The sequence below is a fragment of the Trypanosoma brucei genome, chromosome 11 (assembly GCF_000210295.1).
Source record: "Trypanosoma brucei gambiense DAL972 chromosome 11, complete sequence".
NCBI lineage: Eukaryota > Euglenozoa > Kinetoplastea > Trypanosomatida > Trypanosomatidae > Trypanosoma > Trypanosoma brucei.
The window spans coordinates 876,182-892,854 of NC_026744.1; the positions used below are offsets into that span (position 1 = coordinate 876,182).

The 16,673-nt window shown below is 46.8% G+C and overlaps 5 protein-coding genes across 5 annotated transcripts; 3 read left to right on the forward strand and 2 right to left on the reverse strand.

The window, feature by feature from the left end:
- Positions 1–878: 878 nt before the first annotated feature.
- On the reverse strand, positions 879–1,693 carry TbgDal_XI3550 (hypothetical protein, conserved; the record flags this gene model as incomplete). Its single annotated transcript, XM_011781199.1, is given in 2 exon segments — positions 879–1,337; positions 1,316–1,693. Coding segments are annotated over 2 exon segments (837 nt in total).
- A 5,979-nt stretch (positions 1,694–7,672) lies between these two features.
- Positions 7,673–8,791, reverse strand: TbgDal_XI3560 (cysteine peptidase, Clan CD, family C13; the record flags this gene model as incomplete). Its single annotated transcript, XM_011781200.1, has 1 exon — positions 7,673–8,791. One exon carries the CDS (start codon positions 8,789–8,791, stop codon positions 7,673–7,675), a length of 1,119 nt encoding a protein of 372 aa, XP_011779502.1.
- Positions 8,792–12,506: 3,715 nt separating this feature from the next.
- Positions 12,507–12,899, forward strand: TbgDal_XI3570 (hypothetical protein, unlikely; the record flags this gene model as incomplete). The annotated part of the gene is made up of 1 exon (XM_011781201.1): positions 12,507–12,899. The coding sequence occupies one exon, from the start codon at positions 12,507–12,509 to the stop codon at positions 12,897–12,899; it is 393 nt and encodes a 130-aa protein (XP_011779503.1).
- Positions 12,900–15,212: 2,313 nt separating this feature from the next.
- On the forward strand, positions 15,213–15,581 carry TbgDal_XI3580 (hypothetical protein, unlikely; the record flags this gene model as incomplete). The annotated part of the gene is made up of 1 exon (XM_011781202.1): positions 15,213–15,581. One exon carries the CDS (start codon positions 15,213–15,215, stop codon positions 15,579–15,581), a length of 369 nt encoding a protein of 122 aa, XP_011779504.1.
- A 530-nt stretch (positions 15,582–16,111) lies between these two features.
- On the forward strand, positions 16,112–16,480 carry TbgDal_XI3590 (hypothetical protein, unlikely; the record flags this gene model as incomplete). The annotated part of the gene is made up of 1 exon (XM_011781203.1): positions 16,112–16,480. The coding sequence occupies one exon, from the start codon at positions 16,112–16,114 to the stop codon at positions 16,478–16,480; it is 369 nt and encodes a 122-aa protein (XP_011779505.1).
- Positions 16,481–16,673: the final 193 nt, after the last annotated feature.

Sequence of the window (16,673 nt, forward strand, 5' to 3'; positions counted from 1 at the left end):
ATAAACGAGTGGTGGTAAATTCAGAACTGCATCAAAGGGTAGCAATTTAGTATAACATCTTATCAAGGCTAGTCACATCTCGGTCGTCGCAACGTGAGAAATGGATAAGCAGAAAATATATATAATTCTCACAATATACAAAAAAGGGAGAGAAAGATAGAGAGAAGTAAAACCATCCCATATAACATTGTCTCTTTTCTTTTTCCTTCTGTTCCCTACACCTAATGACCTCACAGGCTCACTGTGTTTCCCTCAGACATAAAACACGGAACATATCTATAACACACGGTGTTCGCTACCCTCCTAACATTGGTGCCACAATGGCGTTAAACCTACATATGCGTAAGAACCTTTTATTTCTTCTCACCACTCATTGGGACGCTAACTCGAGTCCTACATTATGAATGAAGCCAAAAATAAGAAGAGAGTCAGCGCAACCCTGCCTAACTTGTATGCCAGCTATCGTCAATAAAAGCGTCTGCCCCATTCACAAAATATATAGCGATAATACGTTATTGCTTTTCATGGTAATCGACTGCTACAACAAAATGTGCTCTAAAAAGATAAGCACATGAAATGCGAACGATTACAAAAAACTGTGGAACGATAACAAGCTACTCATATGCTATTCTCACGGTGTATTGTTTTACATGCACACACGTACCTCAAAGACATGTTTTCCACAAAATTATTTTTCCTCCAATAATGATAATTGCGAATGTGGGGTTCAACAAGTTAGGTTCAAAACACTGAAAGCACAAGTGCATATAATAATTCCTGCAATACTTACGGGCACCACAATTGGCTCTAAGCATATTTTCTCTGCGATTACAACTCGTTTGAATAATTTAACAGACAAAAACCACTACTGCAATTAATCAAGTAATTTTTCTGTAGATAAAAAACGGTGCCTCATCGTTCCAGTCGGCTGTCAGGTGAACATAAGATACAAGCTTCATTTGGCTCCCAACCAAAAGATTTTCATGCAAGGGGCGAGATGTTACCACACACAACAAAGCAGGTAAAGACACCACGAGCTCCGTCAACCTCTTCATCAACTCATCATCAAACATCCACGAGTGGGTGAATATAACATTGACATTTTCTTCAACCATTCTCCGCGCACAATTGACAAAGTCATCTTGTATAAAGATAGCCTGCTTGCCGGAAAAGTTCTCTGGAAAATATGACAGGGCCTTAGCAAAAGCCGTTGTCGCAGCGCGATGTCGGGAGGGTATAACTTCAACGCCTACAACCTTCCTGCAGTTGGTCTCAGCCAGTAACTGAAGGCACACATTTCCAACTCCACTACCTATATCACAAAAAACAGCGCTTTCTCAATGGAAACTACTGAATTATCAGTTGTATTTGCAAGGTGATCTCCCGTTACACAGCGGCGGAGCTGAGGTACAATGTGAGATGTCCACATTTTGCGCACACCGTCAAAGTCGATAACGCCAATCTGAGCGAAAACATTCGGCTTCACAGTGAGAATTTCTTCACCTGCCTCCAATTGGCCGCGTTCTTCGTATTGGTCGTTCAAATGTTCATATATCCGCTGATATATTGCCTTGAAATTCCCTGGGGAAAATAACAAACTGCTCGATCTTCGTACAGCAATAAAAGAGTGTGTCTGTTTATTGTTTAAGTACACCAACAGCGCTCCAATAGCACTACCCACTCCAACAGACATGGCGGCAAAACGTAGCCCCCTAGTTTTCAACAATAGGTAACTAAATGCAAGAAATCAGCATCCGGCAGCTGCAGCGTAGAAAAAGGTCATCCACTAGTCAACAACGTCCGCCGAGGAGAGAGGGAGATCGACAAAACGATCGCAATAACCCCTTAAAATTTTTAGAGAATATCAGCCCCGAAGAGAGATCATCACATGCGTATCGACACAGGTAACCACAGTTTCTAAGGGAAAATTCTGCGAACACGTTACACGAAAAACTCAAAGTTGTGGGAAAGGTAAGTAGTAGCCTTCGTAACCGGAAAAACCAATGCAACAACAGCTGGGACGGAACGCCGTACAGCATCATATGAAGAATTCAAACCGCGGGCACTGACAAGGCATCAGTGAAACAAAAACGAGGACGAAGCCCGAACGAAAAACTTACCTACGCCAACGCGGCTCCACGACACTTCTCATCACTTAAGAAAAGCGCAGTCGCCGTCTTCCGCACCACCATTGCTACCAAAACAAGGCCCGTAGAGACCAGTTGAGCTTGCGCAAACATGGTAAAAGCGGTGCCTCAGCATCGATTTTTAGACAGTCAACTGCACGCGCAACTGCAAACGGGTAGAAAGTATCCAGAATATCCGGGTTGAGAAAATATACCGACTTTGGAGTAATATTCACCTTCTTGATTAAAGGCATGCTTTGGAAGCTGCGTACAGAGTGCCAGATATATGGTAGATTACTACCCGGCCATTGACAACAAGTACACGGAATTAAGCAAGCGAAATGACTCAGCCAAAAAAGAAAAATGAATCACCTCCCTAACTTCAGTAATTCAAACGCTATTTCCCTTTTTAGCGACAATAGAACCTGTCTTTCAACTGGAACAACTTGATGTGCCAACCACGGCTTTCCTCGGAACTCAAAAGTACAATACCCCCCTCCTACACCTCCCCCCCCAAAAAAAAAAAAAAGAGAGAGAGAAAAAGCTAATAAAGATAACGCAAAAGACGGCAAAGCCCCCCCCCCCACCCCACACACACACGTTTCTGGACACATGCTGTGCGCACGCACCGTACTGTCCTTATTTTTATTTTACCGTCAGACGTGGCAATGTACTACCCAATAAAGTTGGAAACAGGGATGGTACGTCCTTCCATAAAGAAACCCAAGTAGTTACGGTTATGCGCGAAAGTTTTGGATCGACGGAGGTGGTTGCCTACATGTCCCCCGAAAGTTATGGTAAAGACCGAACCGTCAAACGTAACACGAACATATCACCGAAACAATATATGAGGTGGCCTCCACCCTGCCCTCCGGAACATGGAGTCGGGCGGTCTGCGTTTAAGTGTGAAGACCGCACCCCCAACAACCCTGCCGCCGGATGCCGACCCCATCTCAAGCCCCTGGATCCAAGGACCGCGAACGAAGCAGCGAACCATCCTGAAGATCCCTTGGGGACCGGCCCCGCACCGTCTTCCCGACACAACCGGCTTGGGGGGGGGGGGGTGAAAAGGCCGGAGAAAGTGACCACCAGCCAGCTACCTCCACAACGCCAGTGCAGGGACCCTCAAATAATAACAGACTCAGATGCACGCAGCAACAGTGCCTGACGGGCCCTCAGCGACTTTTGATCACTCCTCCCCTCCCCCGCCCTCTTCTTTAACGGCGGCCTCGCGTGGGCTCACCACAAACGGTGGAGCTCTCAAAAGCCACGGAGCCGAAAAAACGGAGTCTGCTTCGCTGCCCAACTGGTAAAAGACACCATCGATTGCCCTCCAAGCAAATACAAAGAAGACTACACAACCTCCAAAAGGGCGCGGAAACACTCAACACCCCGCCTCCCTTTACAGGCCCGGGGCCTCGCAGCACAACTTTAACCATCAGCCCTTCCGCGAGTAGAAAGCAGGCCCCTCGCTTTTTTTTTTTTTTTGACAGTACGGGTTTCAAAAAAAACACGGAGCGAAACCCCACGCTCTAGAGAGTGTTGAAGCAACGTGCGACGCCCACCCACAACGACCCCCGCGACCAGTGCACTCAATGGCAACAACAACAACAACAACCTTCCGATATGTTTCATCTATGGCCGTTACGACCGCAGCCAAACAGAAAACCGCTGGGAAGCAAAGCCGTGTGCTGGCCACAAGGAAGACGAATACCACCGGCTCCTCGGCAAGTCTGGATATCTCAAACTCGGCGGCGAGGGCCCCCATGCTCTGTTAAGGAAGGAGAACCCAGCTGGCGGCAAGGCACCCGACCGGATTGGCCTGAATTGAAGAGGTCGCAGAGTCAATCCACAGCGGGGCGCGCGACAGATCTGTCAGTGGACAAGGCCATTCCATTGGAGCCCTTTTGCCATGCGGAGAAGCCTCAAAGCAACATCAACAACAGCAACCTAACGCCACAGGAAATTGGCATGACGATGCCGATGCTCCGAAAGAGGGTTTGGAGACCAACTAACTTGATAGCGGTGAATCCACCGAAGCGCCCGAGATAACCGGGGAGGTTCCGTTTACCCGGTTCCGGCATAGCAGTCCCCTACTGCGAGAAGATGATTGATACCAGTGTCGTTTGAAACGGGAGCATCAAAACATTTCGGCTTCGCAATCGGTGCAACAGAAAAGAGGAAAAAAAGGCGAAACTCAGATAGCAGCCTGCAGTGACTCTCGGCAGTGCCCAGTACGTCACGCCCATCCACTTCAAATATCACCTATCGCTAAGAGTGGCGGGATACCGTCACCAAATGTTTCCATCACTCCTAAGATACTGTGTTGCGATTTCGAAGTGGGGCAGCCAAGGAAGCGTCGAAGATATATCGATGGAAAAAAGAAAGGGGCGTCGGCGGTTCGGTGATGTCCGCTACCGCAGTGCCCACGGCATCCGAGGGGAAGCGCAGTTGCCACAACCACGGCGCACGACTCCGCATAGTTCAATCCGACCTCTGAACATTCCACTATGTGCCAAGGGCAAGTGGGGGTAAAAAGTATACCAAGGACGACAGAGTAACCTGGATATGCCTGAATCCCTTCCCTAAACGCGCAAACTGACCGTGCAGTCCTGAAAACAGTAACACCGCACACGCCACGCACGGAGGAACGCAACACCACCCCAGGTTGGTTGATCAAACAAACAGGAAAGCAACATTCCGGGTGTTCGAAAGGAGAGCGAGAGAGCGACCAGCAACTGGCGCCAAGGCTGCCGGAGAACAACAAAATCTCTCCGGGTTGTTAAAGCAGTTGGGGTGGAAGCAATAGTGAGAGGCAATACCGGAAGTGCTAGGCCCTTAAAGAATCCGGTACTATCCGAACAACAGGTTGCAGGAAATAACGGAAATTGGTGCACGAATGTGGTTGGTGGAATGGGCAACGTGGTCACGTGATAGGACTCGTTCGACACACAGAATAAACACGCGGCGAAGGAGCAAAAGGGATGCAGGCGATGGGGACGTTGGTGTCATCAAAGGTACTTCAAAGGATCCTCCACTGCCCAACAAAACGTATGGAATGAAGCGCTCTCACAAAATGCATGTGGCAGGAGAACTGACCTGAGGTAGAAAGGCAGTGCAGTGATCTAGGGGTGAAGCGTGAGGAGTCCTCCCCACCGTTACCACAATACCAAGCCCTAAAAGTACTAGGTGAAGAATGTGCGGTGGGGGACGCCGCGAAACGCGGTTTACTTTTTCAAGCGTCCGGCACATTTTCTGTGCAAGCTGTTCGGACTAAAGGAGTTGGAACCAAACACGAAGGTGCCCATCCCTTTTCCATCGAATGGACGAACCCAAAGTGGAGGGGTGAGGGGAGCAAAAACCTCCATCGGCTAAAAGTGTCATGTCGGAGTCTGCGGCCGGGTTTACCGCCGCCGAATCACCCAGTGCTGTGATAAGCGCGATGGGAGCGGGCAACAGCGTAACGCAGCGAGAGGGTTGGAAGCCAAAGAACCGGATTGATTTAAACCGGATGATAAACCAGATCGCGGTTTTCGTTAACGAGAGTCGTGTTGGGCCACCCATGGTCCACAATATAAATGATCACTTGAGGAGGAGGAAAGAAGGCACAAATGGGGCGCATTTTTCTAGGGTGTTGGGCTCTGGCGCAAAGGCACGCTGGTCAGATTTAATGGGTATCCCCGCATGTGTTTCGTTGGCAACACGCTATCGTGATGTCCACACTTTCTAGTTGCTCTTTTTTTTCCTACAGTAGAGACTCCGCGCGGCAACTCTTTCCGCTCGGACGCCCGACACCCATATGCGGCACAAGGTATTCCCACTCCGGGGAAGGTCGGAAAGGTACATGTATGCCCCTGAAGACAACAGCAGTCGCGCTAGGACACGAAAAACCGTGTGCAGGCACGGCCGGACCACCATATTCAACCGCTTTGTGAAGGTTGATACTCAGGGGGGGGGGGGTAGAATAGTTACTTGTTATTCCAGGAAGACTCGCATTGGGTAGCAGTACCGAAAAGGGGGTTTACTCCACCTGTATGGCATCCACATTTGTTTTTTCAACTCTCAAAAAATTCCGTTATCTTTCACTCATTCATTGTCCCCCATTCGCCTTCACTGCATTGGGTAGTGGTACAGGAGGACGAAGCGGCCGTGGGGATTCTCCCCCGTCCTCCATTTGGGCAAGGTATTAAGCCTATGGGGAAACAGTGGTGCGCAGGGACTTAATGGAGGCCTCCCACCTCGTCCAGACACCTTCCCCCATGGTGAAACAAGCTAACGCCCACAAACATTATTGAGGCTTAGCCGCTTTCGTGCGTTATCTTGGGGCCTTTTGCGACGAGCAAGAACCGGGAAGCAGAGGAACCGTTTTTTTTTTTTTTGGAGAGGATGACATAAGCCTTCCCACCACGGTCGACGCAGTCAATGAGTTCTCCGTGGTCGAGGTCCTGGATACGTTTGAGCGACAGAATAGGGAATGTTTCTAAGGGGGGGGAATATTAGAAATCACACATAACCAAGTGCTTTATACCCCAACGACGTTCCTCTCCATACACCGAAGTGCAGGTTAGGGTACTCTTTTTTTAGAAAAGCAAAACAAAATCAATGCAATCATACGATATTACATAAAGGAGTAACAGCATATTTCCTGCATGTTCACCCATGCTAATCCGCAAATATATGCTTTATTTCCGTCACACTGAGGCGCCATGTAGACGCGTATTAACGGCAAAAGCACCAGCACCAACGCTTTACATACAGTTTCTTGAGTCCCGGCCCCAATAGCGTGTGGTAAAGTAACATAAATGTCGACACAAGGCTATGAGGATGTTCCACTTTCACTTGGTAATGCGGGATGGGTCGGCTGCGGACGAAAAAGGAACACGGGAGTAATTCGGGCGATGTGGAGGTGCGAACGAATAAAAACGCACAAACACAAAGCGCAGAAATATTTTCAGGTTCAAGAGCAAAATGGAGTAAAACTCGATTCCCTGAGAGAAAAATAAAAAGAAAATGTGTACAAAACAATGTGGAGCAGTAAAAGTTGCTGCTACGTCGTTCACGCCCCTTATTGACGTCGCTCAGAACCGTCCTGCTCCCACCAATAAAGATACGAAACCCACCTTTCAGTAATTCTCCCAGTGAACCCAACGCTTGCCCCACGCAACCCTCGTTAAGCAAAAAAAAAACGATTATTACTATTCTTCTTTCTTGTCACTGTTCCTGACACACACAAAAAAAAGCAGAATTGAGCTTTAGAAAGCGACGTAGACACCGGCGGCCATCGTCCGGCATCCACTTGACATATCATCCTCGCACCAAATGCTCGTTTTCGCCCAAAGGACCCAACGAGAACAGCGAGTGACACTAGAATCGGGACAACACGGATGGACATCTTCCCCGCATCCACGAACCAAAAAAGGTTAATAAAAAAGGGAAAGGTCCCTATGAGAAGGGATATGTGTCACTTTATGCTCACATGTGTCAACACCGACTTATGCACATATTATATATATATATATATATATATATTTTCATTGCTAAAGCTCTTATTTTCCACCAAGAGGGGTGGTTTTCCAACGCGGTTCTCCAGTTAGGATATTAGGGCACGGTTCGGCCACCGAGAAAAGCTCGGTTAACGTAAACTTCTCGGTTAGGCTGAGGCACCTCGACGCACTCATTTGCGGCGACTGTTTGAATCCCTTTTCCCTCAGTTTATCACGTGTGGTTGAGAGGAGGCTGTAGATAGTTCCTGGTGTCTTGTTTAACAACATGGAAATGAAGCACTGTGTGGCGGCACCACCGGAGCCAGAGGCGCCTTCCACGAAGTCTCCAGCATTGGGCAAGTCAGCAGCTGCCTCGTCGTCTCCACAGGCGGAAAACATGAGTACATGGGCATTAACATCACCACCTGTACGGATGCGTTTCATTTCACCCACTGCAGAGCAGTCGTTGCTGCTGCAAATGAGACTGAACGGAAGGTCAAGGAGCGTCCCCGCGTGCGAACAGTCGAACACGGCTGTCAGACGGACTCCCCTTGGTAGTGTTGATATGATTTCGTGAAGCTCATTATCCAGTATGCAACCATTTTCTTCGTAGTCACAGGGCACAATGCATTGATCGAACTCCTCCTCTTTATCCTCCTCCGCACGCACCTGTGCACCGTAACCGGAATAGTGAAGAAAAAGGGCATCGCCAGGCTTCGCGTCCTTAACAAGCCATGCCATGTGCTGCAAGATGTTCGCTCGTGTGGGCTTGATGGCGTTAAACCTGGGGTCGTCGGTATCCATAAGGACGCACCTCTCAGTAATCGGAATGCCAATTTTTTCCATTGTGCCGGCCATCATCACCGCGTCAGCCTGACACCCCCGGAGCTCAGCTGGAGTTCCTTTATAATCAATGCCAATAAAAAGTGCACGGAAAGATCGTTGCTGCTTACTGGGTTTCTTCATAACCTCCGCTTCGACACTCTCTGCTTCCGCCATCGCTTTGTCGACACCACCTTTTGGAGGTCGGCGCTGAAGACCGAGAGTTACCAGAACGTATGGCACAGCGACTTGAAGGAGCTCCATCGCGATCGTGACATATATTGATGCGCCTCCTGTGACAACACCAAATATAATGCCAACGACGCACTGAACATAGCCAGCGACTTTTTCAGACGACATACCTCGAAGGCGCAGTCGGAAGTGATCAGTCCACACAACAAACCTACGATATATAAGTGGTGCAAAAAGGAAGATATTGAAATGGGGGAAAATACCGTATCAGTGGTAAAAAAAAAAAAAATTGACATCCAGTAGATTGAGGTAGGGACGAATAGAAATTCAGGAGAAAATGGCCATTATCCGATTCCAAGATTCCTCCTTTACTAAATATCTTCTCAGCTCCCCTCCAGTTCTGGGGACGACACACCCACCGTAATGTAAGCAATGGATATAGGTTTCCAACCCTCATTGATTATCACTTTTTTCTTTCTGCAACTTCTTCCTTGACTCATGCTTCGCCAAAGCAATCCGCGTAACATGATCCCTTTCCCCTGCACTTCAAGGTTTCATGGCAATGGAACGTTGCTCGAATACCAATTCCTTTACATTTCGTATTTCGCCCCACCCGATGATGAATTGGGGGGGGGGCTAACAACCTTACGTTGAAAAAAATAAAAATAAAAACGCCAGTCACTGGTGCTATGTTAGCTCCACTACGTAGATTTCCCATCTGTGGAAGGGAATGCATCGCTAAAGAAAATTAAGAAAAAAAAAATACCCCTGCGAACTATGCAGCACCCGCGAAAAATTTCTTACACGTCTGGGCACAACTGGCGGGCGCTTTACCTTGTTCACACAAACACATTCACAAGCCATTTCGCTGGCACTGCAATGGTTTATGTTACGCAATTGGCGCTTAATGCACGAGCCAGAGCAGTTGCACATTCATTTGCAACAAAAAAATATGAAACATTATTCAGTCAGCATAGCATCATTTTACATTAAACATATCACCTTAATCTATCAAGAGAGATAAAGAAAAGTATACAAATCTATGCGCAAGTGCGTACGGTGAAGGGCAGCAACCAAAACCGTGGCACCAAGTGTACGAAAAGTCCCCATCTGCTGCTGAGGCGAACAAATATGTAGTAGCCTTCGCTATACCAAGTGCATACCCATGTATAGAGACATGCAAACACAATAAGGGACTAGTTAATATCGCTCCTATCGTCAGATGCGTCAACACGTTTTTGCACCAGTGTCAGGGGAATAAACTAATTATACTCCAGTGGGAATTCACATTTTGGTTAGGAGGATAGTTGTAGACGTCGATACCAACAAGTTAACTAAAATACAATGTCTGAACTAGGGTCACTAGTGGGTGCACCGTTAGACGTGCTGCAACAACCTTCACAGGCACAATATGGAGTGACCGACAAGGTACCGACGGATCGCCTAATGAGAAACCAAACAGTATTGGCATCAACGAAGGTAAATAAAAATATTCATGATTTATTATAAAAGTCGTTGTATCCCCATTGGCAGTGACCCATTTGCATCAATCGATATTGAAAAACCGCGCCCGTCATCCCCTATATACCGTCATTGCATCGGTAAAACCTCGAAGCCAACTGTGTACACAGGTTACTGTGGAACTTGTTGAGGTGGACCTACTGCAACGAAAACGCTTTACCATGCAACCAAGACGGTGTGGGTCAGCAGTAACGGGGACACACGAAGGTAGATTACTGCCATAAGCGTCAGTAAGAAAACAACACCTAAACTGGTTATACGCGCAAACGAAATTTAATAAATCTAAGCAACGCAACTTCCACCGTTATCAACCGTACGTAGTGAGTATTGGTGTGCTTCCGCGAAAAATTGGGGAAAGTAATAATATATGCACAAATTACCGTTCAGTTAATGCAAAGACAAAAGCAACGAAGCAAAAGCAAAATAACCTGCCTCAACCTCTTTCTCAAATCGAGAGCGAATAGCTCATAGACTCATTCACACCAATTTCCCTCCCCCTTCACGTTTTCCGTGGAGTCCAAACGTTGAGAGATGAACTATAGTTACATTGGTTGTCCTGCTAACTGACTCTCTGAGAAGTTTTATTACCAACTTACCTGCGTGACTTACCAATATTTTGATATATGACTTTTTTTTTTGAAAAGTAAAGAATGATATATAAAAGCTTTTCGCACACAAATTTAGATGAACTACGCTTCAAAATACCACCCCAAATGGTTAACGAGGTCTTAGTTGGTACGCAGCGGGAAGGGGAATGTAGACACTCAAATCTTTTGAGTTTCTCTCTCCCCACTTTGTCGAAACGAAAACTCCTTACAATTGTTGCTGTTATTATCATTGCGGGACTAACGTTGCTTCACCTTATTGTAAAAAACCCTAGACATGCTTAACACCGCTCGCCTTCCCGTCGTTTCGCATTTTTTCGAGTTTAGATAGCGGTGCGTGTCCGTATGAACCACCAGTTCTGCAATTTTTTAAAATGTGTGAGCCACATATCTACTTTTCATCTGCCGTTTTCATTTTTAGGATAGCGGCTGCGTTACGCTGTTTCGGAGTGCTGTTGCATAACAGACTCCTTCTATTCAAATGCAAGGCAATCCCACACCAGATAATATGTGTAGGATGTTAATTCACCCAGCCCAATATCCTTCATTGATTCAAAAGGGCCCAACGAGAAATTTGAACCTTTTGAGAAACATGTAACGAAACGTGGATCTCCATATGCAACGACCGATAAGTATTGTATCGAAAGTGGCATAGAAAATAAAACATAGGATCCACGTCGGTGCAGCAACACCGCACACCGCAGTTTTACGGAGCAAAATAAGATACGTCAACCGCAGGTGCCATATTTTTTTTTTTTAAATAAATAAAGCCATCTCGAGAGTTTCCGAATATTGTTTACCGATACAGTGGCCCCGAGACAACATAGTCATCTAGGCTACGAACATTTAAAAAAAAAAAAAAGTAACGTAAGGCACCTCAAAGAATATACTGCGTATGAAAATGCGTACGAATGAGCGTCCTCAAACAAAGCGGCCAAACCGTTATAATATTTCAAACGCAAACAAACCTTCAGCTCCACCCCAGAACCTTGACGGCGGACGCACTAGAAAGCGCAATGGTATTTTGCGATTTGACCAAATAGTCGCCGAGTTTCACGAACCAACGAATTTCCCAATCCTGTTTACAATTTTTTAAAAAGGGGCACATCCAGACACGATATGATAAAAGGGTCCGTTGCCACTCACTACAGCCCAAGCCATTCACAATTTCTTAAATTCCACACCGTCCACCACCGCAGTGCTACCAACGTATTCCTCCCTCCTCGGTGCCATAGCTCACACATTCGTGGAAAACAAGCTGACACCCGGTCACTCCGCTGGCGGCGGACGCTGGGGCGAAATGCCTCCATCTCTTTACTTTAAGTGGCATTGCCTCCTTGAGGAGTTCGACATACGAAACGAACCGCACCTACCCACTGGTTTTATGAAGCGCGTCCGCGACACCGCCGACCATGTCCACCTGTTTAACCACCAGCGAGGAACTGCAATCACCGGTTACCTAACGGTACACCCGGTAAGACTGCGTAGGGCTCGCACTTTTACCCCTCATAAGGCAGGCAATAGACATATAACCGCGAATGCTCGTGCTCCAAACGCCTGAAACGTCGTGGGCTCACAATTAAGACCCCTTTCGGCAGGCCGAGCCCGACCTTGGTAGGTACCACAGCACTCCGTATTGGGGAATGTGGCCACGAAGCCTCCCGAAGACATCACGCTAACCGTCTCTTTTCCCTCTACCATGCAGAAAACGCACAAGCCAAAAGGGTGGTTCCGCCCCCGCTCCACATGGTGGCACAATGGAACATGCCAAATTGTTAAGTGTTTACCTTTTTTTTTATCGGCCGCAGGAGGAGAGCAATAAGGCGAGATTGTTGTGTCCACGTCGGCCGCTCTGGCGTTGGTCGCACTGGACTTGCCCTCGATGTGTGGCGAGACTTTCACTAACGGCTGCAGTGGCCCGGCCGTTGTTTCCACAGCTCCAGCATAGATGCCGGGGGGGGGGAATGGATGCTGAGCCGAGGGGCACACCGGCTCACGTGGGTGTGGCGATGTTACCCTTCCGCGGCAGTCAGAGGTGCAGCACCGTAGCTCAACAGTCTGGGCTGTCCGTGCGAGGTGGGGGAAATGTACGGCCCTGCTTTGCGCTAAGCGGATTCAAGCTGCCTGTTTCCCAAGATGGGGCGTGGTGACATTGCTCCCGCAGCTTGCGTCGGTTTCCTCGGTTGGTGCAATGCGTAGATGCCGTGGGTGGCCGAGGCCTGGTTTATTTTACTTTATTTCCCGCCCGTGGCCAGGGGATTTGTGGGTAGCGCGTCCTGGTTGCGGCTTTTTCGTGTGCTGGATGGGGTGGTGTGTAACACGCTCCGTCTGTTCTGGCGTCCTGCTGAATGTTTCAGACGGAGGTCATCCGCTAGCTCGTATATTATAGTATGGCACGCTAAGGGATCGGTTCTTCCGCGGTGATCTTGCTTAAGGGGTCGTCTGGCAATCCATAGCTGCTTGGCGCTATCTGCAGATGGGCCGAGAAGTTGAGGAGCTGTCCAAGCTGAATGCATACCAGTGTCATATTCCACCGTAGCGAGGGGAGCCCATACTGTTGTCAATGTTGGGGAAGAAAGCAGGCATTTTGTCCCGATCTCATTTGGTTGATGTAGGTCCTGGAGTTTTTATATATGTTGGATATTGGGTGCGCTCGGCGTTGGAACCAAGGCAACTGTTTAGTATCATTCGCTAAAGTGCTAAGGGTCTTCCAGGTGAAGGGGAAACGCACAAATCACCCTCGAGAGGGCTGAATATATTTAGTGTTAACCAGGTAGAACAATCTATTCAACGGAGGCGATGACACTCATATCAAAAAAGAAAAAAGAGATATCTGTCCACTCCTTTTGTTTTGCATGCGGGGACGACTGGATAATTATTCACTTTTTTTCTCCCCCCCCCCTCCTCCAGGGGCAGTGGGTTAATGCCTTATCATGCGGACCGCGTAAGACACCGGTGCTATTCAGGGACCGATTGAATTGTCGATGAATAGCCATTTTGTAGGTTAACAGTTCGTTATTTTGCTGTGATTCATTTAAACCGTACGGAGCTTGAAGATTCTAGTGGCAGTGTCCGGAGCGGAACCGTGTGGGGAGGATGGGGAGAGACTTAAAAAAAAAATTAAAGCAACTCTGTATTTCTGTGTGGAGGAACAGTCAGTGTGCCTGGTGGAGCAACAAGGTGCCAGCAGAATAACTCTGTTTCACTTGGAAAGTTTTTTTTTTTGCTGTGAAGGACACGATGTAGATTCTTACAGAATTACCCTGTTTCACAGGGTGGTAGGAGATGTAAATGAAATGAATGATGCACACTATGTATTTGGTATCTTTGAATCTGAATTTCGTAGTCCCCAAAGTTTATAGGTTTGTTTCGCAGCGTCATTACATCAGTTATACCACCGTTGTGCACGAAGCACGACAGTGTCGGTGGAAATGAACAGAAGAATTAAACGGATGAATGCATGACGTAATATCAAATTGAAGCGTGACGGCCGCTAGGAGGACAATTAAGGGGGTTATTAGGAAACACTATGATGTAGTAGAAGCGTGTGACAAACCTTGTTGCCCTAGCACCGGGATGCCGGCGACCCCATTCCTGACATCAGCAACACACTTGTTAAAAATATGTGCTAGCGCTGGGGGACTGTAGCTCATGTGAGCTTTGGAAGCGGCACCCAGAAGACGATATGCAGTCCGTTCAAATGCAACTTCTCAGTCATTTGATACAAACATAGGAGTTTCTCAGGGATGCCGGCGGTAGTTCTAAGCGAGATTTTGTTTACGGTGGCTTGTAATAGTGCTGCCAGATGCTGAAATAGGGAAGTTTATGCCTTTTACCTAAGTGTTTGGAGCTACCGAATTTTTTTTTGATGGCGTGGGATTTGGATTAATTCATGTGCTGTAGTTTCTCCTTTCCTCACTTTGCAGTGGGCAGCTGGGTAGGTACCGAGTGAATATTATATAAAAGTGCTGCATATTGATATATCCGGGGCACAAAACACACTACAGATGGTTCTGTATTCATCAATGATGGAAACCCTGTTGTAGGTGGCAGAGGAAGTCTTTATTTTGTTTCCCTTTAAATCTGTACTGTTGATTACTTTCTGCGTCGTGCACCGTTACAGTTGTTTTAAAATTTAACTCTTCGTGATGATATCTTTCTTTATATCTGGTTTTGTTTGTTGTTACAGCTCTGCACGTGTTTACTAAAAATCGCATTCTTTCTCGTAACGAGAATATATTTGCTAATTTAAGTTTAGTCCTCTGCTTTTTTTTGCGTTACGACAAAGGGGGTTCATATTAAATGTAGAGGAATAATGTTTTTCTGATTGCAGCAATATCTTTCCCTTTCTCCTTTCTTCTATTAGGGAGCCTCCGATGCTCGTTGTGGGGGCTTGTGGTTTATTACTCTTCTTGTTTTTATCCGTCGCTGCACGTAACGGAAGTTTCTGTTGGGTTGTGTTGATGCTACGGTGGTCTCCCGAGGAAATATGGGACAATATGCGTCACAAGTTATCGGGTTATCACAACAGCTTCTGTGTTCTTTTTTTTTTATCTTGCTTACCGCTACACGAGCATTGGACTACTTACGCGTTCTGTCTCACGTTTATGATTCTATATGCCTTTTTTTTGTTTTTGAAATGTGAAGCGGGGGTGCGGTATTTTTGCTTTAGGCGAGTGCTACGGCTCTCGTTGGTGAGAATTGCTCATACTGTGCTTGATTTTATAGGTACTTACATTTGCTTTAAGATACCATTTTTACTATTTATATGTTTTGACTCAACCGTTGATCGAGATGGTTGTTTCCCTGTCCTTCTTGGGAGTCCGCGTTAAACGAGTGTCGGTGATGAAAGTTCTGTAGCTCTGCTTTCCGTGAAGAGGTAATTCCGCGAAGTGACTCCCAACCATTTTTGGATTGACAGTTGCTGTGTGCATTAAATGTTCATGTATTCCTCGTAGTTTTGCCATTCTTGAACGTGGTCCCGTGCACGCGGTTGCGGCGCAGCATCCTCTGTATGACGTTGTAAAGATGTATCCCATTTACGCGCCAGTAAGAAACACAGGTGAGAAAGGATATGAGCTCACTTTGTTTGCTGGTGTGAATGTGACTCACATTGTGGTTATTCTTACTGCTCTGTGTTAATCTGGAATAATTATGAGATGATACCCTTCACGCTGCGTGTACCTGCAAAGGAGTTATTATTTCATTGTTGTCGCCTGAAACTTTTATTGACCGATTTCGTTGCAGCGCTCTTCATTTAAAGAGAAATTTTATTCACCTTTGCGTCCAATTTATGCTTCTTTAAGTGTCGTTGCTTTTGTTCATGCCCTGCTTGCCCTGATCCAGTGTGTAACTTATATCAATGGCGAGGAGTGGGTTGTGGATTTTTTTGTATTCTAGTGATGCGCACTCCTATTGTTTGAACTGTCTAAGTTTACTGACAACACGTGCACACACATATGGGATACATTTAACATGTCACAAATTTCTTTTCAGCGTATATTCTTCACGTAACGTCGTCCCACGGGATGTCTCCACATATCCTTTTTGCGGTGGCAGGGTTTACTCCGACTTCTTATTGTTTTACACCCCGAGCTGCAACGACTTTTTGTTTACTTTCATTGGTGTGCGGTGTGGGTCTCGACGGGACATTTCCCTTCCGTACCCCCCTTTTTTTTTGGGGGGGGGTGTATTTGAACCCGACCTCAAATTTTTTTGGCGACCAAAGTAGAGTGCAACGAGAAACTATTTTTTCCTACTCATTTGCTAATATATGCTATGACCAGGAGTGTAGAAGTTCAAATTTCACGAGGTAGATTTTTGTCATTTATTCTTTTTTTTCTTTTTAGATGGGGTCACATGTGGTGATTGCAAATAATTTACCTCGTTTCATACTCATCTACCGGACGGGGACCCTCACGGAA